The sequence below is a fragment of the Phocoena phocoena genome, chromosome 3 (genome assembly GCF_963924675.1).
Source record: "Phocoena phocoena chromosome 3, mPhoPho1.1, whole genome shotgun sequence".
NCBI lineage: Eukaryota > Metazoa > Chordata > Mammalia > Artiodactyla > Phocoenidae > Phocoena > Phocoena phocoena.
In genome coordinates, this window is record NC_089221.1 from 42585682 (window position 1) to 42613486 (window position 27805).

General features: G+C 41.4%; 2 protein-coding genes across 2 annotated transcripts; both read left to right on the top strand.

The window, feature by feature from the left end:
• Positions 1–412: 412 nt before the first annotated feature.
• Positions 413–10014, top strand: LOC136120836 (granzyme A). The gene is made up of 5 exons (XM_065874477.1): positions 413–510; positions 2232–2379; positions 4366–4507; positions 8200–8472; positions 9564–10014. Exons 1-5 carry the CDS (start codon positions 450–452, stop codon positions 9714–9716), a joined length of 777 nt encoding a protein of 258 aa, XP_065730549.1. The 5' UTR covers positions 413–449; the 3' UTR covers positions 9717–10014.
• A 9942-nt stretch (positions 10015–19956) lies between these two features.
• LOC136120678 (granzyme A-like) lies at positions 19957–27805 on the top strand. The gene is made up of 5 exons (XM_065874219.1): positions 19957–20062; positions 22641–22779; positions 24211–24352; positions 24604–24873; positions 26931–27805. The coding sequence occupies exons 1-5, from the start codon at positions 19993–19995 to the stop codon at positions 27090–27092; spliced, it is 783 nt and encodes a 260-aa protein (XP_065730291.1). The 5' UTR covers positions 19957–19992; the 3' UTR covers positions 27093–27805.

Here is a 27805-nt window from a genome sequence, read left to right on the forward strand (position 1 = left end):
ATTCTCAGATTTTTAAAATAAACTCATATTTGAAAGTGAAAAAGTTGCCAAAGAAGAGCAATTTTCTATTTAGTGTTCTTAATTTAAAATAGTCCCTATGGCTGATTTGCTTTGCTGTGCAACAGAAACTAACATGTTATTGTGAGGCAATTATGCTCCAATAAAGCTGTATTAAAAATAATAATAATAAATAAAAATGAAACAGTCCCCATGGCTTCACATTTACCCTTTAAGGTAGGAAAGGTCTAACCCTGAAGGAAATGTGAAACAAATAAGTAACCACACCATCTATAAAATAAAGTTATGTTTTCCAGTAATAAAATACCAAACTCTGTAGCCACATAGCAGAGAAAGATAAGAAGAAAAAACCCACATCCTTTGTGTTTCATTATATATTACTAAGTCAGTACCTGAAACTAAATAGTCTCCATATGTGAGTAACAGAAGCCATGAAAATTCCATTCCTTTTCTCTTTTCCCACTGGCATGTGTCTCCTTCTAATTCCTGGAGGTAAGACATATTTCCATATGCTTTTTAGTTTTGCTTATAAGAAAATAGAATTTTATATTGCTTTAATTTTTGTTTAATATTGTGTAAAAGGGAAAAAGAAATCACAACTCAATTTCCAATAATTTTTCATGTTACGTTTTTTCTTTGCTATCTAAATGGTATATTGGCTTTTTAAGATGAAAACATACTCTATTGTATCTACAGCAAAAATATGAAAGCATTAACTATATCTGGAGGTTATCATAAATTCAGGCCAGATCTACAGAGCTCTACCTTCAAGTGAAAAACCAACAAAGCCATTAAATTGGGGATGGATAGATTACTTATTAACTGGAGGGCTCAGTCATACAGATACAACTGAGTAGTCATAGCTCTCAGATAAATCTTAAAACTTTGGTTTTCAGAAGGTATTTGTGAGTGCCTATTTCCAGCAGTGGGGGTGGTGAAGAAAGCAATAACATCAATGTAAAATACTCTAATGAACTGTGTGTGTGTGTGTGTGTGCACACGTGTGCACCAACACTGCATAAAACTTACAATGAAGTATAGCAGTATTCTATGTGGTTTACTTATACTCTTCTTAAGTATCATTGTTATCAGCCCATTTTACATATGAGGAAACCAAGGCACAGAGAGGTTAAGTCCATTTACTAAAGTCATCAACTAGTAAGTAGTAGGGCTGGGATTTGAACCCAGAGTTCAGGTTCTTAACCACACACTATGATATCTTATAGCTCAATGATACCTTCAGAGCTGGGATTCTTAATGTGGGATCCATGAGCTCCTTCAAGGCCATGGATGGGCATCAAGAAGTCTCCCAAAACTGTATGCAAATATTTACATGCATCTGTGTGTCTGTACTATATCAGATTCTCAAATGGCTCTATATTTCAAAACTAACAAAGGTACAGAGCCACTACTTTAGGCAAACAGTACATCACAATGGAAAGGGAATGATTTTTCATGATGCGGAACTGTGTTAGAAGACAGCTTTGCTATTTATTAGTTGTGCGAACTTGGGCGAGGTAATTGCCCTGTCTAAACTTCATGTTCCTTATCTCTACATGGGAGTAATAACACCCACCTTGCATTGTAGCAAACATCAGAACCAGTGTCTGAAACTAACCAGTGCCTAGTAAATCATAGATGCTTTCATTATTATTGCTACTATAGTTGTTGATTTTTTTCTTTGAATTTAATATAACTTACCAAACCATCATTCCAAATAATAATCTCACCATGGAACACTGTGAGATTTTTAAGGTCAATAACACAGTGTCCAACCCAAGACTGAGACAATGCCGCCTGTAATAGGAAGTGAACAGACTAGTAAAGGCACAAACAGGAGAATGGGGTTTCTCCCCAATCTGCTTTTACTGTGTGATGTTAAATCTTTAATCTTTTTGCTTTTTGAGCTTTAAGAAAAGAGACTCTCTTGCCTGACATTTTCTACCTCCCAGGGATAGGAAGGAGAGAGACATTATGTTAAAGGTGTTTTGCATTCTTGAGGAAGAGAAAATTGTTTAAGTTCAAGATGCTATTATACAGAGCTGTCATGGAAAATTTTTAAAACTCTGTGTCACCTGGACTGCTTTGATCTTCTCTCCCTGACGCAGAGTGCACATCTATGTACTCGATCTCGATCTATTCATTATATCAGAACTTTTCAGAGGGAAGCATGACTTGGTAAGATAGGATTTCACTCTGGATCACTCTTTTAGTTTTTCCAGTATCCTGTGAGGGAATTATAAGAGGAAAAGAAGTACCACCTCACACAAGACGCTACATGGCTCTAATCGAAGGGCTGAAAGTCTGTGCAGGGGCTTTGATCAAAGAAAACTGGGTGTTGACAGCTGCTCACTGTGACCTGTAAGTAATTCTGAGCTTCTCTCATTCTAGGCAGTTTGCGGGGGGCGGGGGGGGGGGGGCGGACAGGGGTTGTGAAAATGAAGTCCAAAACCAAAATTAGGTAGAGATGGAGAAGAAAGTAAGCAAGCACATTCACTGATATGTACTATTATTATCTCTATAAGCAAAGGCCAGATCCTATAGAATAAAATTGAAATACATGACCATTTTCTCACATTATTTAAAAAATATTTTTCACTATAAATACCAATATTATCAACATTTTGAAAAAAATGGTGAGAAATAGCACTCATAATCTTATCAACTTCACACAATCACTGTTAATATTTTGCTATATTTTGTTGCAGGCTTTTTCCATAAGTATATTTTACACAGTTGAGCAAGTTAAGTGTTCTCTATGATTACAAGCACTTTAGTTACTATTATATAATTAGTTTTGTCCCATGTTGCTACATATTAGATTGAACCATAAGAAATTACTGATATTTAACTGTTTGACTTTACAAAATAGCCATTTCCTACGGTTCAAACTAATGTTTTTCCTAATTGTGATTTGAAAGTCAAAATAATGTTTATCACAAGGATATGCTGCTGTCTTCTTTATCAGTACCTGTTGTTGGTACCTACTATTTCCCTGCTCACTTTTGCATAAATTGCATGAATAAAAGAAGAGACTTAAAAACTAGCTTCCCACAAAGAAGATCAAAAGAGATCTGCATTACGTTGTTGTATCAAATGAGAATTTATCAAGTAGGAAATTCAGCACAATGTACACTGTGAAGATCACCACTGGCACTCTTGATTGACAGACCCACTTGGTGCAAAGTCTGTCCGGCAAATCAAGAAATGCTTGTGCCCACCTCTCCCAGATTAGCTATCATTAGGTTCACAAACTAGACTTGGCGGCTAGCAGTTTATTTGCTCCTGTGTGTGTGTGTGTTTAGATTCAGCTTTAAAATTTCACTGCAAAGTTGATTCATTTCTTCAGTCTTACCTATTAAAAGCCTGACTCTTTTCCATCTTTGTCATCTTTTTTTTTTTTTTTCCGGTACGCGGGCCTCTCACTGTTGTGGCCTCTCCCGTTGCGGAGCACAGGCTCCGGACGCGCAGGCCCAGCGGCCATGGCTCACGGGCCCAGCCGCTCCGCGGCATGTGGGATCTTCCCGGACCGGGGCACAAACCCATGCCCCCTGCATCAGCAGGTGGACTCTCAACCACTGCGTCACCAGGGAAGCCCCATCTTTGTCATCTTTGAAGACTTAAGCAAGGTACACGGTCTTCCTGAAACACAGAAAAGCAAACCCACTACCTCTGCTCTCACTCTTAGGTTTAGTCTCTAGGTCTTGGGTTGAGTCTCTTCCATTAGGTGTTGATTCCACAAATCCAAGGCAGATGGAGACACTGGTAGCTCCTCTTCCTGCAGCAGTCCTCTTTGGTCAGCACCCAAGCATACCTCTCCAGGCCTTGCCAACCAACGCTCTTGCCTCTGCCAGAAGACCTGGGATTTCTCTCCTGTTGCTTCTTCCTTGAAAAGATGTGAAGCTGAAGCACCTAAGATAACACGTCTTGGGAGTTTTAGGTAAAAATAACTAAAACGGGGCTTCCCTGGTGGCGTAGTGGCTGAGAGTCCGCCTGCCGATGCAGGGGACACGGGTTCGTGCCCCGGTCCGGGAAGATCCCACATGCCACGGAGCGGCTGGGCCCGTGAGCCATGGCCGCTGAGCCCGCGCGTCCGGAGCCTGTGCTCCGCAACGGGAGAGGCCACAACAGTGAGAGGCCTGCGTACCGCAAAATAAATAAATAAACAAATAAAAAGTAACTAAAACACCAAAAGTAAAAAACCTCATAAATTCCCCCCTGCCTTGCTGTGCTTGTTTATAAATAGGAAACCATCTGAAATAACTGGTCAGATTTAATCAACTAAGTTCATGCTTAATTTCATCTATTCTCTCACATAAATGATACATCGTCCTTGTTTTTTTCCAGGAAAGGCAATCCTCGAGTTATTCTTGGGGCCCACTCTACCTCCCATAAAGAGAAATATGACCAAGTATTTTCCATTAAAAAGGCAATTCCCCATCCATGCTTCAATCCACAGACATTTGAAGGGGATCTTCAACTCCTTCAGGTAAATATGGCGGTTTTTTTCAATAACTATTTTGAAATTGCAAAATTTTGAAATTTGATCAGTTTAACTTGAAACTAGTTTTTACACACTGGCCTCATAGCCAGTGGTTGGCTAATGCCAGGATGTAAGGGTAAGAAGTACAGCTGGGACCCAGTGCAATTGTACAGATGTTCACCCTCTTGGAATTCAGTTCAATTTAACAGATATTGACAGAAGTCCTACTGTGGTAAGACCTGTCAATCCAAAGTGGTAATGCCACCAGCAACTCAACTGCAGACAAACCACATTGCATTTATTGATTCTTGCTCAGCAAGGGAGACTGTACACCATGAGGAACCATAGGGTGGCTCAGTAAGAGAGTGTTAGATGGGGCTTATCCTAGGATTTGTCAGATGAGGGGGAGGGTTCTAGGAAGTAGGAGTTTGCTCTGAACTGACTGTTGTCAGGAAGTGGGGTAATTCTACGACTGAGTATCTCAGTGAATCTTACTTATCTAGGAGGCTAAATCTGTGATTGATAAGAAGCAGCAATCACTCATTTTAGCGGATAGGGGGCGCTTGGTCATTTTTGTGGTGGGCACAATGACCTTGCTTTTGCCTGTACTCAAACGTGACTGCAGAGCGGCCTGGGTATTGCTCCCTTCTTGAGGCTCACCCTGTCTGATATTGGTGCTCTATGACAAGCGTTCATGATCAACAGGAAAAATCGTGGCCCAGCTGTGAGTGCCAGTAAGCTTTTCTCTTCCTCATAAGATAAATAGGTTCTGTTCTCAAAGTGTTCACAGTCTAGTGGGAGAGACAGACAAATATATCAACAGCTCTGATCTGGTGGTATGTGACTCATCGGTGATGGAGATGACTAAGACGGGGACTCTACGAGAGGACATGGTGTGTCCAGGCGGTCAGGGAAGCTTTCTTAGAGAAGGTGCAGGGGTTAGTAGGAAAGAAGGAGGAAAGGGCCTTTCAGGCAGGAAGAGCAGTGTGTATAAGAGGAGTCTTTCTGGAAAATGCATTTGGAAGAAGAAGGGAAGAAAGGGAAGTTATCATGAGATTTGAGAAAGCGGGGACCCAGCTATTGTGAACCATGGGAAGAAGTTTGAACTTTATGGGGAAGGAAATGGGAAAGTGTTTTAAGCTGGGCAGTGACATGATCAGACTTGTTTTTAGAAGGATTATCTGGCTGCTGTGCAGAAAGTATAATAGAAAAGGCAGAACTGGAAGGCAGAGTGTGAGCTGAGGTTCACACCTGTCCAAAGGGGCTTGATGAGGACCTTCCCTAGCAGGAGTCAAGAAGATGCTCAGGGGATCCACACACCTTCATCAGTAGGAGTAAAGACAGGGTCCTAGAGTGCCATGTGTTTCCGGCAAACTCCCCACATTCCCTGCTCCCCAATACTTATAAGTGACCCCCATACTATCTGCCTTGAGATTCTCAGGCTGGGCCTCTCTCTCAGGTCACCCCTCCTCACCCATACTCTAATTCCCTCCAGTACCCTTCCCTGGGCAGGGAAAGGCAATTCCCTCCCCTGTCCAGTAGAGGGCACTCCTTGGCCTACTTCCCTCCTGCGGTTTTTCTCCACAGCACGAACTTTTTTTTTTTAACATCTTTATTGGAGTATAATGGCTTTACAATGGCGTGTTAGTCTCTGCTTTATAACAAAGTAAATCAGTTATACATATACATATGTTCCCATATCTCTTCCCTCTTGTGTCTCCCCCCCTCCCACCGTCCCTATCCCACCCCTCCAGGCGGTCACAAAGCACCGAGCTGATCTCCCTGTGCTATGCGGCTGCTTCCCACTAGCTATACCCACTAGCTGTACATTTGGTAGTGTATATACGTCCATGCCACTCTCTCACTTTGTCACAGCTTACCCTCCCCCTCCCCATATCCTCAAGTCCATTCTCTAGTAGGTCTGTGTCTTTATTCCCGTCTTACCCCTAGGTTCCTCATGACATTTTTTTTTCTTAAATTCCATATATACGTGTTAGCATACGGTATTTGTCTTTCTCTTTCTGATTTACTTCACTCTGTATGACAGACTCTAGGTCCATCCACCTCACTACAAATAACTCAATTTCGTTTCTTTTTACGGCTGAGTAATATTCCATTGTATATATGTACCACATCTTCTTTATCCATTCATCCGATGATGGACAACACGCACTTCTGATGTACCTTAGTTTGTTTGTCTGCCCCCCTCCCTGGAATGTAATCTTCAAAGAACAGATATTTTTGTCTTTTTATTTGTATGCCCTGTACCAGGTAGTATAGTTCCTAGTACATAGTAGGCCCTCCATAAATATTTCCCGAATAATTTTGGATAAGGGATGGAATTAAGCCAGACAGTGGCAAAGGTCACCAAGAGAAGAGATTCTGCACTCAGGTTTCAAGAAAGTGGTAGCAGTTGTCAAGTCTCCTTCAGGAACTAAAAATCTTACCTTTACAATAGGGTGGGATGAGTAAGGGGTGCGAGGGGTTCTTGGTCTTGAAGTAAACTCAGGAAACTCCCTCTCACCTCTGACACTGTGGCCAGTGGGGTGATGTTGCTAGAGAACTCATGAAGAGGGCATCAGGACCTCCCTGCGGTCAACCTTCCACGGTTAAAACATCACTGCTGTGTGTGCCTGACCCCGGGAGAGCTACTTACAAACATATTCATCCTGACTCCAATTCCGATCCATTCATTCAGACCTGAAGCCTTTTCTGGGGATTCTCCTGTCTCCTTGTCCATCCAACCAGATAACAAGCATGAAGGCTGTGAGAAAGCATGAGTAGGAGAGAAGGAGAGACGTTGCATGTAGGCATTTGAAGTCATGGTCTATGGAGAGATTTTAGACTATGGCCATCTCACTTTCTAAATGCTAGCAGGGTAAGGGTTGGGCACACGCAACTCAGAGTGGGCACTGAGGAAGTGGGGACTGTCTAATGTCAGGAAGTGGGGCCTGAAAGCAATGCAATGATAGGAATGTGACAGTGGCCTTTGCTGCTGTGTCCCTATGTTTTTAGAAGGTCTGTAACACCAGGACTCCCTACAGCTTGAGGCAAGAAGAAAAGAAGTAGAATTATGTTCCTCTACCCTCTACTCAACCTTGCTCACACTCCCTGATCTCCTTGACGTGACTTTTCAGAAAGAGAGAAAGCAAGGTGGTGAGCCAAGAAGAGAGCTTTAGTGAATCAAAGAAAAGGGCAGAGCGGGGGGGAGCCCCCAAAGGCAGTTAGGCTGGTTAGCACCTGCTCAGAAGCGGGGAAGCCACATTTCCACATGGAAAATGAGGACACTGGCCCCTTTCCCACCCCGCCCCACTGCACCTGGAGCCCTGGCTTCCTTCCATTGGTCTCAGTACCAGTCAGTTCACAAACCTAAGTCCACCTGAATAAAATAATGATGGCACTCTCCAATACAGCTTTTCAACCACAGAACTGTCAGCCACCACCAACATAATTTCATCACTGACAGGTCAACTGGACTGAAGTTTATCTAGACTAGCCTAGCAAAACATGCATGAAAAGTTGTGCTGTGACTTTTAAAAAATCAGTAACTGATGGTCAATTAGGTTGGAACAGGACTTTGGCCACGTCCTTCGTAAGAACATGCTAAATAAGCAAGGTATCTATTTCAGTCAGAGCTGTTTTCTGGGTTTGGTTACTGTTGTCCTTTCCTAAAACTGCATCTCCTGTCTCTTTTCTAGCTGGATGGTAAAGCAACTATGACCAAAGCTGTAGGAATACTTCGGCTACCGAAAACAGGAGACGATGTCAAACCCCACACCAAGTGTCATGTGGCAGGATGGGGAAGCACCAAAAAAGACACGTGCAAAATTTCAAGTGCCTTGAGAGAAGCCAACGTTACTGTGATAGATAGGAAAATATGCAATGATGCCCAGCACTATAATTTTAATCCAGTTATTGATCTCAGTATGATCTGTGCTGGTGGTAGAAAAGGTGAAGATGATTCATGTGAAGTAAGTAAATTAAAAATTTTAACCGTTTGGGGGCTATAGGAAATCAGGTTAAATAGAGTGCCTAGGAACAAGACGGCGGACTGTCATTATTACTTTTTATGTGTGAGGCCTGCAAGAACGTCAGCTTGACACTGGGCTGGTGTGTGCTCCTTTGTCTCAAGTGAAACATTCTGCCCAGGGAAACTTCTCTCGTTCCTAAGAATCAGGATCCCATTTAACCACCGCTTACGGATGCTTTTCAGCCCTCTCAAAACTGATCACATCAGCTGGCATTTATCAGATGGCAGGAACTATATCAAGTTCTATACTCTATGCCACTTGACCCTCAAATAGCCCCATGGGATAGACACTATTATTACCAACTCTATTTTACAGATAGGGAAATTAAGGCTTAGAAAGTTACTTCCCCAAGTTAGATAACTCGACTCTTAGTGGGGAGGACCTGGACTTAGACTGGGGCCATCTGATTCCCAACTCCTGCGTTGTTCTGCCTCTCCATGTGCTTGACTATGGTTTGGCCCTATTTGGAACTCATGATCCAGAAGTGGTTTGCAAGGTCAGAGAGAATATGAAATGAGGGCTGATGAAAACTGGAAAAGATCCCTAAAAATTGTTTGAACTATCACAAGTACTCCTTGGTCTGAGATGGCTTAACCCATGTCCTCCTTCAGAGCAGGGAGTGGCTCAGATCCCATCTCATGCCTTCAGGCAGCGCCTACATTCAGTTTTTTCCCCTAACATGTACTGAGCAAGAAAAGGGGATACAGGTCAACTGAAGGAGACAATTATTTTTCACAATTATTTTAAAGGCTTCCTTTGTTATTCTTTCTTTGTTTTACTGATGAAAATGAGTTTGTACATCTTCTCCAGAATTGCCTTTTGCAAAATGAAAATGATTGGAAAATATAAACAAATCTGTGTTAATTGATGCTGAGGGCAGACAATTAATAAAAAGAGATATAAAATTAGCCTTTAAAAAGGAAAGAGAGAAACAATGTGTGAGCGAATGAGTGAATAAATGAATGACTAAAAAGGTAAGTAAATATCTTTGGAAAGCACTCTTGTTTAAAACATATGACTTTCTTTTCCAGGGGGATTCTGGAAGTCCTCTGATATGTGATAACGTTTTCAGAGGTGTCACTTCCTTTGGGAAGTGTGGTAACCCCCAGAAACCTGGCATCTACATTCTCCTTACCAAAAAATACCTCAACTGGATAAAGAAAACCATTGCAGGAGCAATATAACATTTCTTCTTCAAAGTAGAAAATTGAGGTAACCAAGTAAAGGGTGTTTTAACTTGACCTATCTGAAGAAACACCTCACAACCCTCTTAACCTCATGTACAAATGACAGTCTGTCTGAAATAAAATTAGCAATGAAAGAAATAACCTCCTGCCTTCACTCTTCCACAACTAGTGAAGACTGATTCATCACATGTTCTCTATCCATGGCAAGAGATGTCCCTTGAGAAAAAGTTCCCCAGTTCAGTGATTCTCTGTTTTATTCAGAATGTGAGGATTGTCACTTTTGTGTTCATCCGTAAAAGGAAGTCAGTCTCAGGGAAATTTAGAATATTCTTCTTTCTTCCAAGTGAAACTACAAAATATTTGTGGCCTTAGGAATTTAGAGCCTGATATTCTATTCCATGTTGGAATAAGGACAGAGATAAAGAGGGATTTTTCACTTCCTACTCTATGCTTCTGTATAGTTTAACGTTTTACAAAAATTCTAATTATAAATACAGTGGGAAAGATGCAATGTGTGTTTTAGATAGTTGGAAAATTTGGAATTTGAGGTTAGAGATAGTTCAGGACAATTGCATCATTTATTAATTACAAGTAGACTAAACTTTCATAGACCAATAGGCCACAGTCCAGCCAGTATCTTGATATGTATTTTGCCTTAGCTAATCAATTTATACATGCAAGCACTAAGCTTCATTCTATGTTATTCTTTTTTGGGGGGAGTATAATTGCTTTACAATGTTGTGTTAGTTTCTGCTGTACAACAAAGTGAATCAGCTGTATGTATACATATATTCCCTCCTTCTTGAGCCTCCCTCCCGCCACCCGCATCCCACCCCTCTCAGTCATCACAGGGCGCCAAGCTGAGCTCCCTGTGCTATGAGGCTGCTTCCCACTAGCTATCTATTTACACATGGCAGGGTATATATGTCCATGCCACTCTCTCACTTTGTCCCAGCTTACCCTTCCCCACTATGTCCACATGTCTGTTCTCTACGTCTGCGTCTAGTTCTATGTTATTAATAGATTGTGATATGTAATAAATGAAAGTGGCTTTTTTATCACCTACCATTTGTATCTCATCTTTTTGTTGTGTTTTTCTCCAAAGAGTTGATTTATAATAAACTCGTTCTCTAATAATCCTGAGTGATTTATCCAATTTAATTCCTCAAACATTTCCTGAGGGCCCACCATGTACCAGGCATTACGTCCAGATTTATAAATACTGAGACATGACCACTGCCCTCAAAATATTTGAAGCCTAGTAGAAAACTAGGAGAAATCCATAAATAAGAGGACACCTGCTTCAGGTTCTGAAGAACACGTAACAGAGTAAGGCTGTCTACTGTGTTGGGAAGGTGATGGGGGAAAAGATAAATAATATTTCACACTCCCAGCAGACCTCACAATTAGCCCTCAGAGCCTTCCTGCTGAGATCTTCCCTGTATTTAGACAGACCAATAAAAATTTCAGATTCCTGACTAGGATGCCACAGACATCACAACAGCCTGGTGGAAAGAATCACTGGTCCACAAGTCAGACACCAATTCCATCACTGGACAGTATAAGACCTTGAGCAGGGAATTAGTCTGTGCCTCCATTTTCACATCTGTAAACAGTAACATAAAAGGGTCTAATGGGAGGTGGCCCCAAAAATCTGAAGTTGAGTGGTCCCGTCCTCCTAGCTCACACCTCCTAGGATGGCTGTCATCAAAAAACAGACAATAACAAGTGTTGGCGAGGATGTAGAGAAACCCTCATACAACACTGATGGGAATGTGAAATGGCACAGACACTGTGGAAAAGTTTGGCTGTTCCTCAAAAGGTTAGACATTGTGTTAACATATGACACAGAAATCCCACTCCTGGGCACATGCAAAAATCCGTGTCCTCACAAAAGCTTGTATGTGAATGTTTATAGCAACATGGTTCCTAATAACCAAAAAGTAGAAACAACCCAAAGTCTACACTAATGAACAGATAAACAAAATGTGGTATGTCTATACAATGGAATATTATTCAGCCATAAAAGGAAATGAAGTACTGATACATAGTATCATGTACGAACATGGCTGAACACCGCTAAAGCTTGAAAACACTATTCTAAGTGAAAGAAGCCAGATAGAAAAGGCCACATGTATGATTCCATTTAAAGGAAACATCCAGAGTAAGCAAATTTATTGACAGAAAGTAAATGGGTATTTGCCAAGGGGTAGAAGGAAGTGGGGGTTGGGGAGTAGCTGCTAATGGTTATGGGGTCTCCTTTTTTGGAGTGATGAAAATCTTTGGGAATTAGATGGTTATGGGTGCACAACCCTGTGTATATATGAAAAACCATTGAATTGTACACTTTAAAATGGCCAGGTTTATGCTATGTGAATTATATCTCAATTTAAAAAAAGAAAAGAGCTGTCTGTCTTCTAAGAATGAAACTAGAAGCAGCAACTTTCAACGGGCACACAGGGGTTACTCAAGCATCCCACCCAAAGGGAGGGAGTTGTCAAGAGCCCGCTAAATAGACTTGAGAAGAACAAATCATACAGTATCTCCAAAGGGCATCCTAGAGATTGAGAAATAGCTGAAGAAAGCTATTCTGTAATCTAATCCTCTCTGTTATCACCAGTATGTCTAAGGAAAAGAGACAGGAGAGACAGACCACTTTCTGAAAAAGGAGAGATAACAAAGAATCATTTGTCAGTGCTTATTGTAGCAGAATTACGGTATGCTGATTCTGGAGGCCTGATGTCAGCTCCTTTGAGAGAGACAGCACTAGATCAGCAAGGCGAAAGTCTTACTGGAAGGAAATGTGATTTCAGATTCGGGGTAGGAGTTAGGGGAGTTATAAAATCCTATCTAACCAAGCAATCTTCTGCCTTCAAGCTGATGTGCCTTGCGAGGAGAGAAGATGTGCCCAGAGCAAGTGAAAAATGCCATTCTTCTGTCACACGATAGTGTGCTAAATCTGCTCTCCATTTTAAACATTACTCTCCTCCAAGTTTGGGTACGAGGGTTAGGCCTCCAGAGCTTCAGCAAAGAGCAAACTGCAACATGGATTTTCAGGAGTGCCTCTCACCAACTCAAAGACGTCAGCTCCAGCAATTCTGCATCCCTCCCCAGCCCGCCACCTCATCCCCAATTTTTTCCATTCCCATAAGCATATAAACATGCTTCTACTCTCCCCAGCTTAAAAAAAAGAAAACAAGACTCCCTCTCCAGGCATTTCCCCCATTTCTCTGTTTTGCTCTATGTCAAAACTCCTCAAATGAGACGTCTATACTCCAATTTCTCTCTTTCCATTCTCTCTGAAACTGCAATTTGGCTTTTGCCCCACGCTCTACGGAAACGGCTCGTCAAGGGCTTCATTTTGTTAAACCCAATGGTCAGTTTTCAGTCCCCTTTTACTTGCCTTCCCAGCAGTATTTGACACAGTGGAGCTCTTCCTCCTCTTTTTTTCGGTGCGTGGGCCTCTCGCTCTTGCGGCCTCTCCCGTTGCGGAGCACAGGCTCCGGACGCGCAGGCCCAGCGGTCATGGCTCACAGGACCAGCCGCTCCGCGGCATGTGGGATCTTCCCGGACTGGGGCACGAACCCACGTGCCCTGCATAGGCAGGCAGACTCTCAACCACTGCGCCACCAGGGAAGCCCTCTTCTTCCTCTTTGAAGCGCTTTCTTCACTTGGTTTCCAGCACGCCGCTCTCTCCTGGCCCTCCTCCTACTTCACAGGTCCCTCCTCCTCAGTCCCCATTGCTGGACCTCCTCTTCTCTTCTACCTCTTCATGCTGGGGAGAGTCGCAGCTAAATCCCGGGACTTTTCTTCTCCATCCTCACTCCCTCTCCCATGGCATTTAGGTTCTATGACTCTGGAGACGGTGCGCCATCTACACGCTGATAATTCCTAATCTGTCTTTAGCACAGACATCTCCCTAACTCCAGGCTGCTAGAGCCAGCTGCCTTGCTCTAAAGCTCCACTTGGGTGTCTAGCAGACATCTGAAGCGCAACCTGTCTGGGGCAGACCTCATATCTTCCCTCCCAAACCTGCGTCAACTCTAGACTTCCCCATTATTTCATGGTAGCTCCATCCTCCAACCTCCCCGTTGCTCAGACCAAAAATTCTGGAGTCTTTTGGACTCTTCTCTTTTTCTTTCACTGCACATCCATTCTGCAAGGGACTATTACCTGCCCTACCTTCAATATATATCCAGAATCAGACTATATCTTATGACCTCTGCTGCTACCTGCTGGGTCCAGCCCACCATCCGCTCCGTCCTAAATCACTGCAGTCACCTCCTAACCTCACCGCTTCCTCCCTTGCCCCCATTCAGTCTGCTCCCTGAACGGCAGCCAAAGTGATCCTGTTCAGACACTTCAGCTCATGTCTCTCCCCTGCTCAAAGCCCAGCAATGGCTCCTGTTTCTGTTGGGGTCAAGGTCCCATGAGGCCCTCACAGTTTTGTCTCCAGCATTCCCCTGACTTCATTTCCTTCTGTGCTCGCCCCACTCTCTTCTCTCGAGCCATGCTGGCCTTCCTGCCCTTCCTCATACTCACCAGGAACCCACTTAGGGCTTTTCCCCTATTCCTGGAAAGTTCCCCCAGATATCTTCATGACTAGCACCCTACCATCCTCCAAATCTTTGCTAAAGTGTCACCTTCTCAACACACCTTCCTAAATTTCCCTGCTTAAAATCGCATTGCACACACATCCAATGCATGCTCCCTCCCCCTCCCCCTGACCTTTATTTATATAGTTGACCCTTGAACAACAGCAGGGGTTAGGGGCACTGACCCTCTGGACAGCCGAAAAATCCATGTATAACTTAATAGTTGGCCCTCCATATCCACGGTTCCGAATCTGCGGATTGAACCAACCTAGGATCAAGTAGCACGGTAGTGCTTATTTAGTGGGGAAAAAAATCTATGGATAAGTGGACGCTCGAAATTTAAATCCATGTTGTTCAAAGTACAGTGCCTGGAAGGCACACCCAGCAACCTCCACTCACTGAAACCCAGCGTGCATAAAGCCCATGCTGAAAGAACCCCAAGTGATCAAAACAGTGGTTTCAGAAACCCACACCCTGGCCTTGTATATTCACTGACTGTTAAGCCTAGAAGGGCTCCAAAGAGCACTTAGTCCAACTCTCTCCCTCACCATGTAGAGAAGGATGCTGAAGCCTGGAGCAGTTCATAAGCCTTACTTACAAGAAAATACTCTCTGAAATGTCAGTTTTCCTGCTCCTTCCCTCTCCAAGTCTAAATTATCTCTTCTTTAAAATATGTAGAAATAGACATTTCTGTGTATCCAATGAGACAATTCCAAATATTGAATGCTTGTTACCTACAAGGCACTCAGCCCTGAGCAATCTCCCCCACTGAGAACACTGAGACAACTTGTACAAAAAGAACTGTACCTTCTCTAAGCAGAAACCCAGCTACAGAAGCGATTCGTCTGCAGCCCTGACTGGCAGAGTAAGAAGAGCAGTGAACCTGGGACAGAGCTCCTGACCTCACTCTGCCTCTGACACACCCCAGGACTCTGAAGAAACCATTCAAGCTCTCTGGGCCTTGGTTTCCTCAATCTGTCATGAGCGGAGAGGACAAGAACATCACCCTGTTCCAGAAGTGTGTAAATAAAATGTCCTCTAACAGAGGCCTTTTCACAGACATTGAGAACAGATCTGAACTTCCCATGGTGTACAAGGCCCTGCTCGAGCTGGAGTCTCTGCCTCACTCACTCCACTCTGGCTGTGCCAATATTCTTCTCTCAGTTCCACACATACACACACACACATGCACCAGGCTTTGTGACCACCCACCTGCCCTCACACATACACTCTCACATACGTCCCCATCGCCACAGGCACTCACATTCACACCTGCACACACACTCACTCCCCATAAACTAGGTTTTCTCAGGTAGGCACCCTTTCATCCGGCAGTTCTGGGCTTTAACGTCAGCTGCTCATCTTCTCTGAGACAGGCCGTCCCTTAGTATTCTCCATTTCGGCACCCAATTTTTTTCCTTTATGTTACTTACAACAATTTAAAATCATTTCACATGTCTTCCTTAGTAGACTCTATGCTCCATAATGGCAAAGATTAAATGTGTTTTATTCACCTTTGCTTCTTATCCCCAGCATTTACACTGTGTCTGGCACCTGAGAGGCATTCAATAAATATTTATGTAATGTATCAATCCGTATGATTCCAGGCCTTTTCCCCAATAGCTGATTCACTCCTCTATGACCATGGAAAGAGGACAGCAAATTCACATACAAGTGCATGTAACAGCATGCATTGCTTTCTTGAAAAATATCGATTCATTGAGTTATGTAGATTTTCCAAATGTTGACACATTCATTGCACAGTATGTTTTAAAATACATTTGTTAATGTCACTATCATCTCATTGGGAAAGTCCTTAAGTGTTTGGAAGATGTCAAGCTCGTGAGAGCAGACACAAGTGTTCCCAAAATTCTAATTTTCACTTGAAAGCTCTAATTTTATCATTAGCAACACATTGTCAGTTGTTTTCTCTAAAGCAACAGGCTCACTTCATTCATGTTTGAGAAAATGTCTGTCAGATACCCAAGTCTGAATAATCATATTTTGTCTGTTAGCATTCTTTCGAATAAAAATAGTATTCCATGAAAGAGACAGATAAGTTCACAACTCAACCAATTGCACCAGTGCCTTTCCCCAAAGCAACCATTGTACTTTCATGTGTAACCAATGTGTTTCATGCATATTTTGCACAGTTCCCACATCACAGAGAATATTAAAGAGACATTTACTACAGGGTAAAGATGTATTACATTTTTTTAAAATTTTCCTGTTTCTACTGTCTCATCAAAGACATTCTTTTTTTTTTTTAATTTTTATTGCAGTATGGTTGCTTTACAATGTTGTGTTAGCCTCCACTGCACAACAAAATGAATCAGCCATACACATGCAGATATCCCTTCCCTTTTGGAGTTCCCTCCCATTTAGGTTACCACAGTGCATTAGGTAGCCTTCCCGAAGCTATACAGTATGTTCCCATCAGTCGTCAAAGAAATTCTTAGTTGAAACTGGTTTTCTCTTCTGAGAGTGTCTGACCTACTAGTACAGTTTGGTGCTACTGATTTGTGCTAAGGCAACAGCAGTTTTATCCGTCCTTCCCTTTGTGACATCAGTGAAAATGTCAACACAGATGAAAAACCAACACCTTAGTATTATTATGAAAATAATTTTAATCTTGCAGACCCCTGAAAAGGTTTCAGGAACCCCTAGGGGTTCACCAACCACACTTTGAGAACTACTGGCTTACAATAGTGCAATGGCTCATTCACAGCTGGAATAAATTAAAATTTTTCCCAAGAACGTAAATAAACAGCCTTAATACACAATTTTTAGAATTTATACTTTACAGTCAAAACATCTTGAAAAAGACTGTTAGAATGAACAAAGTTAGTGGGAAAGTTAGTGGACACACACCTTTCAATTTCAAAACTTTCTACAGAGCCTCAGTAATTAAGATAGTATGGCACTGGCATAAGGACATATGCCAATACGGTACTGACATAAAGACAGATAATGTTATAAATTGAGAGTCCAGAAATAAACTCTAACGTTTATGGCAAACTGATTTTTGACAAAGGGATCAAGACAATTCCTTGGGAAAGAATAGTCTTTTTAAGAAATAATTCTGGGACAAATGAATATCCACATGCAAGAGAATGAAGTTGGACCCCTACCTCAAACCACACACAAAAATTAATTTGAACCAGACAAAATTAAAAAGGCGACCTAAATGTAAGTACTAAAACTGTAACACTCTTAGAAGAAAATCTAAGAGTAAATCTCTGTGATCTTGGATTAGTCAGTGATTTTTCAGATGTGAAACTAAAGGCACAAGTGATAAAAGAGATGGATAAGTTGGACTTCATCAAAATTTAAAACTTTTGTGCTTCCGAAAGACACCATCAAGAGAAATAAAAGACAACCCACAGACTGGGAGAAAATATTTGGAAATCATTTATTTTATAAGGGGCTCATATCCAGAACATATAAAGAACACTTACAACTCAATAATAAAAAGACAAATAAGTCAGTCAAAAAACAAGCAACATTTTTGAATAGCCATTTCTCCAAATAAGATATACAAATAACTAGGAAGCCCATAAAAAGAAACTCAACATTAGTCATCAGTCATCACAGAAGTGCAAATCAAAACCAAAATAAGAAACTGTTTCATACCCACTAGAATAGCAATTATAAAAAAGAATACTAATAGCAAGCACTGGCAATAACTTAGAAAGCTGGAACCTTCGCTGTTGATGGGAACGTAAAATGATGCAGCCACTCTGGAAAATAGTTTAGAAGTTCCTCAAAATGTTAAACGTAGCTACAATATGACCCAGTAATCCTGCTCCTAGGTTTATGCCCACACCCCAAATGAAAACGTATGTCCACCCAAAAATTCGTACATAAATGTTCATAGCAGCATTATTCATAATAGGTAAAAAGTAGAAACAACCCAAATGTATATCACCTGCTGAAATGGTAAATAAAATGTGATATTTCCATATGATGGAATATTATTTGGCAATAAAAAGGAATAAAACACTAATACATGCTATAATATAGATGAACCTCAAAAGCATTATGCTAAATGAAAGAAATCAGTCACAAAAGACCACATATTATACGATTCCATTTATATGAAATGTCCAAAATAGGCAAGTCTAAGGAGACAGAAAGTGGATTAGAGGTTGTCTAGGGCAGGGGAGTGGGGGAAGGAGGGTAATGCTGAGTGACTGCTAATGACTATGAGGCTTCTTCGGGGAATGATAAAAATGTACTAGAATCAGATTATGGTGATGGTTACACAACTCTAGAAATACACTAAAAGCCATTGAATTATACACTTCAAACGAGTGAACTTGATGGTATGTAAATTATATCTCGGAAAGCTGTTCAAAGTCAACATGAGTCTAGGAAAGGTAACCATAGTCACATAAAAAGAAACAGAATTATCAATGTTTCCTTTAGGAAATTTTCAGTAGCTGTAGTCAATTAAAATTTGATTTTTTTTTAAAGTCTGCACTAAAATTATTCACCAAAAACAGAAGCAGGGTATCCCACTGCTTTACTGAAAATGGTTCATCTTTGATACCCTAGTAATATCTGGGAAAAGGAAACACAGGTATCTCAGTAGGGCTTCCTTCCAAGGTCATGTGATTTCTGAAAAAGCAACCTCTGAGTCTGAAGTCATCAGGGTGTTAATTCTGGGGATGGCTGGTTAACACCAAACACCCTGATCAAGCCTATGACCATATACATGTCATATAATAAAGACCACATCCTCAGCTCAGAAAAAGAGCTAAAGACATTTCTAATAGAAAGCACACTGAATACTGTTCGCTCAGGGACTGAGGATGATCCTTCTTAGAGTGAGATATTTTCCTTACTGGAACAAAGTAGCCATGTCTGACACCCATTTTCCTTTCTTAGCTAACTCCAGAAAGAAGGAAGGAAGGAAGAAAGGAAGGATAGGAGGGAGAGACAGGAAGGGAGGAAGGAAGGAGCAACTCAGAGATACTTCCATATGTCTAAAGTTGTAAAATCAAATGATCAGGGGAAGCCCAATCAGGGGACTGGAGAGAGCTAACCCTCCCTACCGCACCAGCCTCTGTCCCCACCTGCCAAATTCCAGACAGGGACACAATAAGTTACCCTCCACAAAGTGGGGAAGGAAAATCCAAGCAGGAGCTTATGAATAGATAAGCCTCCATCCTATATATTTCCACGTGCCCTTAGCTGATTAATCCTTACAAAATCCAAGGAGATGACTAGAAAGACACTTGGTTGGTGACCAACTTTTAGGTGGCCAATTTTAAATCTCTGATTTAAGTCTTTAAAGAGCTTTCATTTGTGAATAGAAAAGATAATGTTGCTGCTATGAAAACTAGAATCCACGAAATCTCAGCTGAAACATTTGGAGTCTCTTCTTGTATACTATGTTCTGATGGCAACGAGGGCCCATTGTCCCCACCCACTCTGTAGAATTACAACCCTCTCCCCTCAGCAATCCTAGCCAAGGAAAGCATGCCCACAGTTGAGTGATTACTCACTGTTCTCACTTGTGGTTTGTTTTTTCTTTTTCCTAATACTCAACTTTGAAATTGGAAAGAAAGAAAAGAAAGGAAACCACATCCTTTGTACTCTCGATATATAAATAAGAGCCAATCAAGAACTGAAAACAGATTTTCACATTGATTGACGTGGGGACACCAGCCACAATGAGGAACTCCTCTACCTTTCTGGCAGCCACTCTCTCAATGGTCATTTTCCTCCTTCTAATTCCTGAAGGTAAGACTGATTCTTGTCATTTCCATTATAGCAATTAAGCAAAATGGAGCAGACCCTTTGGCAATATTAGCTAAGTGTACTAAGAGGAGATTTTTTTCTCGCAAGCCTTAACATTCTTTCTTGGATTCTACATGTATCTTTATTTTAGAAAGAAAAACAACCTTCTTTCTTCTTTACAATTCCTTTACAAAAGATAATAGAACCACCAGTGCTGCCAACTTGGGGCTTGAAAACTGCCAGAAAGGACACTGTAAAAACAAGTAAACAAACAAACAAAAAGTTCTTAAGTTAGGAAAACAAATAGGACCTTTCAGGGAAGGAATAGTGATGCCTCAGCCTTTCTTGCTGCAGAAAATGCATAGATAGCTTTAATGACAAAATCGACAATACTTCAATAATAAATAAATATATATATTTTTAAACCTGACCTAGACACACCCCAATAATCAGGAATGATTCAAATATTTATCATTATTTCTCTAGGTTAGTGTGTCCTTGGGAATACATTAGGACATTGGGAGCATCCTCACATTGACTCTTTGGAAGTGCTATAGTGTTTTGTATTACGCTTATTCTTTGACGTACTAAGTAGTAACCAAGTTGCCTGGTTTTGTGTGAGTTGCACATGCGTCTGTTTGAAATGCTGCAGAAGTCATGGGATTATCGCTAGAAGGGTAATAGCCCCGGGGTAGCTCTAGATGTTCCTTAAAAACTTTCTAGGCAGTGAAAAGCACTCTGGGGCTAGGCTGAACTGTGCTGACAAATGTGGAGCAGCCATGGGTTTTCCCCACATTCTGGCAGCTTTTGGAGATGGAAGTGGTGGGCAGGTGCTGATGCAACAACCTAGCTTACCAAAAATTCCCAAGGAAGTTCTCTAGCTTATCTTGCACCTAAAAGTTTTAGAAATAATAAGGTTACAGGGCACTAGAAACAAAAGGGTGGGCAGAGTACTATAAGTATGGCATAGCACGACTATGGTCAGGCACGTTAAATCCTCCACAACAGTGAAAACAGAGCAGATTTTAAAAATCCACTCTTATCTTTTCTTCAAAGGAAACAACAAAAGCAACTTACTCTTTGTTTCCTGTGGTCAGAGAGAGCAATGTGGGTCCCTAAAAGGAACAGACACAGCAAAGCAAGACTTGATGCTCTGGACGGGAGGTCTCAATCCTTCTACACGTTAGAATCCTCTGGAGGATTTGAAACAATGCTGATATCCCAGCCCCAGTGATTTTAATTTATTGTGATTCTGGGTGGGAACCAAGAATTGCTAGTTTTAAAAGCTTCTCACCTGCTCTAAATCCTATTCCCGAATCCTAGGTTGTGGGATGTGGGGACTTTTTCTGAGGTGGTATTTGTGCTCACCAAACACAGGACTCTGCAAAACGAACTATTATACTGAGTTTATGATTTCTGCAGCCCAGACGGTCCAAAGATGCATCTTTGAAATCCATCTATTTGTGATACACCCCAGGAAAATTGAGATGTAGGTGAAGTTCTCTTGGTTTCTCTAAGTTCCTTATCTTTTTACTTCTAGAGTCTAGGACTTCTCCTTCCCAACTCCCTTCTGGAAACCAACTTCCCCTTCCCCCACTCTCATCATTTACACCTCATTGTAAATCTGGCAATGAGTTAGCTTTAATAATGGAGTAACAGGCACTGTGCCCTATTGAAGCAAACCTGAGTCCCAGCCAATAGTCAGGAGAAATGTTTGGGGAGAATCCAAGAACATCTGGTGTAGGAAGGTGATGCTGAGAGTATATCACACGGGCATAAGATCCTCTCAACCAACGTGTATGGTTTGCCTCGTGCTTTGGTCTCACTGTTCGCTAATAGTGAATCTCTACTCTTGTTCTATCACCAAAGAAATTTTACTAAGGCAGAATTCTCTCCCTATAGCATCTTCTCTCCTCTCTTCATTGGAAAAGGGCTTAAATTAAACCATGTGGTACAGTCTGGAGATTGAAGGGGAGCTTCAGTTGCAAAAGATATTATTCTCTCAATTTATGAGTGAGAAGAGTGCAAATTTCAATAAGCAAAAGTCTCACAATGACCAAAGAACTCAAGGGTAGGCTCACAGCTAACAGGTACTAATATCAGTTTGTAAGCTGTGGGGTTTTGCAAGGGCTTGGGACAAAAAGGGTGGTTTTCAAGCTTCTAAAAGCCACCCTGCTTCCCCAAATTAATACTTAGCCAGAAAGGGAAAGGTGTGGGAGAGCACTCAAGGTTGTCATCATCACCAGCGGCTCCTTGTGTTACTGGTATAAACCCATGCACAGTTGTCTGCCTTTGCAAGCCCTGAGGCCTGAGGTCAGCGGTAGTGACAGATTTCCAGCCTGATAATCCCTGGAACGGCCAAAGGCATGGTTTCTGTGGATGAAAGAGCAAGACCTTCTCAGAAAGTCCAACAGGAATGGGATTTACATTCAGATATCTGAAATCCACATGAAGATGGGGAGGATGCCCTCATCTCCCCTCGTCTCTAAGTGGGAAATGCGTGTCTAGTCTTAGAAACATGGCTTTAGGTAGAACTCTTTGGAGGGGTCACTGATATGACTTGTCTTTTTCTTTTTAACAGATCTCTGTGTAAAAATTATTGGAGGAAATGAAGTTACTCCTCATTCAAGACCCTACATGGTGCTACTTCAAGAGAAAAGTATCTGTGCCGGGGCTTTGATTGCAAAAGACTGGGTATTGACTGCAGCTCACTGTAACCTGTAAGTGCTTGGGTTTAAAAAACATTCGTGGAGATATTCTAACTTGGGGGAATATTAATGAAGACAGTAAATACCACTAAAGCCACAAGATCTTTACATCGCTTACATCTTTGACAAATTGCTTTACCCCAAAAGGGAGTTGAGCCCAGGCTCGGCCCCAAAGAATCCGACCAATGAGGAAGCATCAACCAGAGCTCTTCCGGAAGATCTCCCCTAGAGCTTCCCTAGATGCTTCTGATCTTGACTTCATGATGGTGCAGAAGGGTGAAAATTTCAGTGTCCCCTCAGGGGCCTGAGCACCACTGTCAAGCAGAGAAAGCTTCTTTTGAATGCCTTCCTGTTTTTCTTATGAACTTCTCACGCCTTCAGCCATCTCTTAACCACCGTCAACCACTGCCTTCAAACCTCTTCCAGGGCTGGTCTTTTCTCTGCTCCTAAATCAAACTTCTAAACCTAAATCAAGCTTCTGTCTATTATGATAACCACTATCATGTTGGCTATGTAATTACCTATGGCTATACACATTTACATTAATTAAAGTTAAATCAAATTACAAATTTAGGTCCTCGGTCTCACTGGCCACATTTCGAGTCCTCAGTAGCCTACACGGGGCTCCATATTGGACAGAGCAGATCTATAGAACATTTCATCATCAAAGTATAGTCTACTGAAAGCACTGTTCTACTGTCTTAAGTGAGACTAATATCAGCTGTGTAATGGAAAAACAGCAATGTGAATATATGGTTGGTGTAGTTTATACACTAAGATGTGAGTGATAATGGCCTTCATCATCAATGCATCAGAGAGGATCTTGATTTTATTAACCAAAATGAACCTTTAGCATGGAGTAATAAAAGGAAAGAATGCTGGGACCCTCCTGCAGACCACCATCCCCTCAAACACACACTCAATGCCATGCAAATAGGGTCTTCCACTAAGCGATCTATCTCTGAAAGTTTTCCCATTTAAGTCTACTGTTCTCTTACAGAGATTTCTTCAGTGCATTAGTCTACAACTATCAAGTGTCTTTTGCTTTTGTCTCTAGACTACTGAGATCTCTGTTTTCCAGTCATCTGCAACCTGATTCTCTATGACAACTAAAGGAAGGTTGAGGGGACGGCAGTAAAATCCCAACAAAGATCCCAAGACTTGGCTTAGCTGCCATGGAATTCTCTTATCATTTGTTTTTCAGTGAAACTAGTTTAGCTTGTTATAAATAAGCTGCAGGTGATCATGATGATAATGGTAATGATAAATTCATAAACAATTCACTTTTTATTCTTTAAAGTACACATTTTTTTCTGAGCCACAAACAAGTATTTTCACAGCAAGCATATTTACAAATGGGACAATGAAACTGATCAGCACATAATATGCTCAGCTTCTGATTTAAAGAGTAAACCAAATTAACGGTGTTGTGTCTGTTTTCAGGAACAGAAGATCCCAGATCGTTCTTGGGGCTCACTCAATAACCAAGAAAGAGCCTGAAAAACAGATCATGTTTGTTAAGAAAGAGTTTCCCTATCCATGCTATGACCAGGACACGCATGAGGGTGATCTTAAACTTCTGAAGGTACGAACCTTTGATTATACTTTTGATTGAAAGTATAGAAGCTCCTACAGTCTGGCCACCTACATGGAAACCTTTCTCAGTGCCCCGATAACTACAGACTGTAGCTGCGTAAGGGGGTGGGGGATGGGGGTCCCTGAGGGTTCAGCTAGAATTTAAATAAAAGTGTACAATTTTAGTTTTTTTAATTCATTTTTATTGGATGAAATTCTTAATTATCTCATTCTGTTAACTTTTTGCTTGTCTTCCAACAGCTGAACAAAAAAGCAACAATTAATAAAAACGTGGCTATCCTTCCCCTCCCTAAATTGGGGGATGATGTGAAACCTGGAACTATGTGTCAAGTTGCAGGGTGGGGTAGGTTTCGCAATAATTCACCTCCGTCTGATATTTTGAGAGAGGTCAATGTCACCGTCATAGACAGAAAAATCTGCAACGATCAAAGCCACTATAATTATAACCCTGCGATTGGACTGAATATGATTTGTGCCGGAAGCCTCCAAGGTGGAAGAGATTCCTGCAGTGTAAGTAAAATAAGATTCCAAACTCTAGCTGTTGGGTTAACTCATGCAGATGTAGAGAACGTGAAGTCACTCTTTGCCTTGTCATGACACTGGCTTCTACAGCGTCCTAGTGCTTTTAAAAAGAAGTTTGATAGGGCTTCCCTGGAGGCGCAGTGGTTGAGTGTCCGCCTGCCGGTGCAGAGGACACGGGTTTGTGCCCCGGTCCAGGAAGATCCCACATGTCGCGGAGCGGCTAGGCCCCGTGAGCCATGGCCGCTGAGCCTGTGCGTCCGGAGCCTGTGCTCTGCAAGGGAGAGGCCACAACAGTGAGAGGCCCGCGTACCACAAAGCTCCAGTCAAATTAATTAATGTTCTCAGCTCAGGTGAGTTGTTCATCATAAACCATGCTAGTGCCTGGGTTGAACTACTACAAATTCTTGATTTTATATCGAAAACCACTAGGAAGCTATTTTTTCTCGTTTTTCATATTAACATATATAGATCTAAACTGAAAAATATATAACACTGAGGAGAGCTGAAGTCAGGGTTCCTCTAGGGCCTTCAGTACGTTTTCCCCATCTGATCACCCCCCAAAAATTCCTCTGCCGTTTAACCAGGTAAGTCTGAAATGCCTGCATTCCCAAGACAGACTCAAGATCTCCAGGGTAAACCCCATAGCTTCCTAGAGCTGAGCTCAACCCCTGGAAACAACTTCCAAGCATGATCCATTCCAAAGTACACACAAGCCTGCCTACCATATGCCCTGAGAAGGGCTGGGACTGGGCTCCGCTTAAAGATAGGAGTAGAAGAACCCTTGACAAAGGTTTAAGCTCTGAGCACTGGTTTGTCACTTCTCATTTCACTGGGATGGAGCTGAGCCCTCAGAGCCTTGCATTTGCAGAACTCTGTGTACAAGCCTCAACAGCCCTTCATCTGGCACCACCCATCCTCCCTAAAGCCAGAAACAGCCAAGCTGGTCTCTAGACCTTAAATACATTTAAATATGCTGATTCTAAAGTTCCTTGAGAGAATACAAGGTCACACATTGGGTGGCTCACGCACAAGAATAAAGCATGATTTACAGCTAACTGAAGCCTCCCTCCTAGTGGAACCAGGCAGTTCCAAAGTGTTATCACTGACTTGCCGGGAGCATCCATCTAGCAACAGATGCTCTAAGGAGACTCGGGAGGAAAATCAAAGAATAACATAAATTCCACGAGAGCAGTACTTTTTGTCTATTTTTTTTTCTTTTTGTCTATTTTGTTCACTGATTTAGTCCTAGTGTCTAGAAGACTACATGGCACATGGTAGATGCTCCATAAATATTGACTAAATGAACGATGTTTGCTAGAAAAGAATGGTGTTTGTGGGAGTTTGAAGGAATTGACCTCCAAGGTCTAATTTTAATGTTCATTGATACTATATAGGGTGATAGACTGGCAGATTAATAACACAAGTTTTAAAATGTAATTTTCTCTTCAATGATTACTGTATTGATTAGTTGAATTTTATTTTGAGTCTTTCGCACTCAATACTCTCTTTAGAGATACTGTTGTATAACTTATTTCATTAAATGTTTCTTTCTCATTAAAAAAAAAAGGAGACTCGAGGTAGCAATTTCTGTCTATTTGAGAAGGGGAAGGAAAAGGTTGCTTTGGCTTTGTTCCTTTGGGAAGACAATTATCTGCTGGAGGAACTAGAAAGCATGGCTTTTATTCTTTGCCTCAGTGGCCAATCTGCATTTGACTATTTTATCCCTTGAGCGATTATTAAACATTTTGAGAAAATGACAAACAGGAGAGTTTCTAAAGCAGAGAATTTGTCTCAACGTTAGTGGATTACACAAATAATACAAGTTTCATTTCAATTTTCACTGCTTCATAAACAAATCGAGAAAACCAATTTGAACATATTATTGAATATTCCCAAACATTTGGGTTTTTTAAGCACTAATTGTCAAGTAAGTCAAGGCTGGTCTTAACTTCACCTTAAAGGCTCCACATTAAATGGAATTTCTTCCATTCTGCTAGTGGTCATATTTGGTGCCAGTCTTCATCATTCCTCTTGTTTTCCCCCAGGGAGATTCTGGGAGCCCTTTGATATGTGAAGGCATTTTCAGAGGCATCACTGCCTTTGGCCTTCCAGGGAAATGCGGAGACCCTCGAGGACCTGGCGTCTATACTCTTCTCTCAAAGAAACACCTCAGCTGGATAGCTAAGACTATGAAACATGCAGTTTAGATAACCGTATTTCATTTCATTTGCTGTTACTTCTTTTTTTTAAATTTTTATTACAGTATAGTTGATTTACAATGATGTATTAGTTTCAGGTATACAGCAAAGTGAATCAGTTATTCATATACATATATTCACTCCTTTTTTTTAGATTCTTCTCCCATATAGGCCATTACAGAGTATTGAGTAGAGTTCCCTGTGCTATACAGCAGGTTCTTATTAGTTATCTGTTTTATATATAGTAGTGTGTATACGTCAGTCCCAATCTCCCAATTTATCCCTCCTGCCTCTTATCCCCTGGTAACCATAAGTTTGTTTTCTATATCCATGACTCTACTTCTGTGTTGTAAATAAGTTCATTTGTACTCTTTTTTTTTTAAGATTTCACATATAAGCGATATCATATGATATTTGTCTTTCTGTGTCTGACTTACTTCACTCAGTACAACAATCTCTAGGTCCATCCATGTTGCTGCAAAGCATTATTTTGTTCCTTTTATGGCTGAGTAATATTCCACTCTATATGTGTACCACATCTTCTTTCTCCATTCCTCTGTTGATGGACATTTAGGTTGCTTCCATGTCCTGGCTATTGTAAGCAATGCTGCAATGAACATTGAGGTGCATGTATCTTTCTGAATTATGGTTTTCTCCAGGTATATGCCCACTGCTGTCATGTCTTAATTTTATCATAAATAAAATCAATTTGTATCACTGTA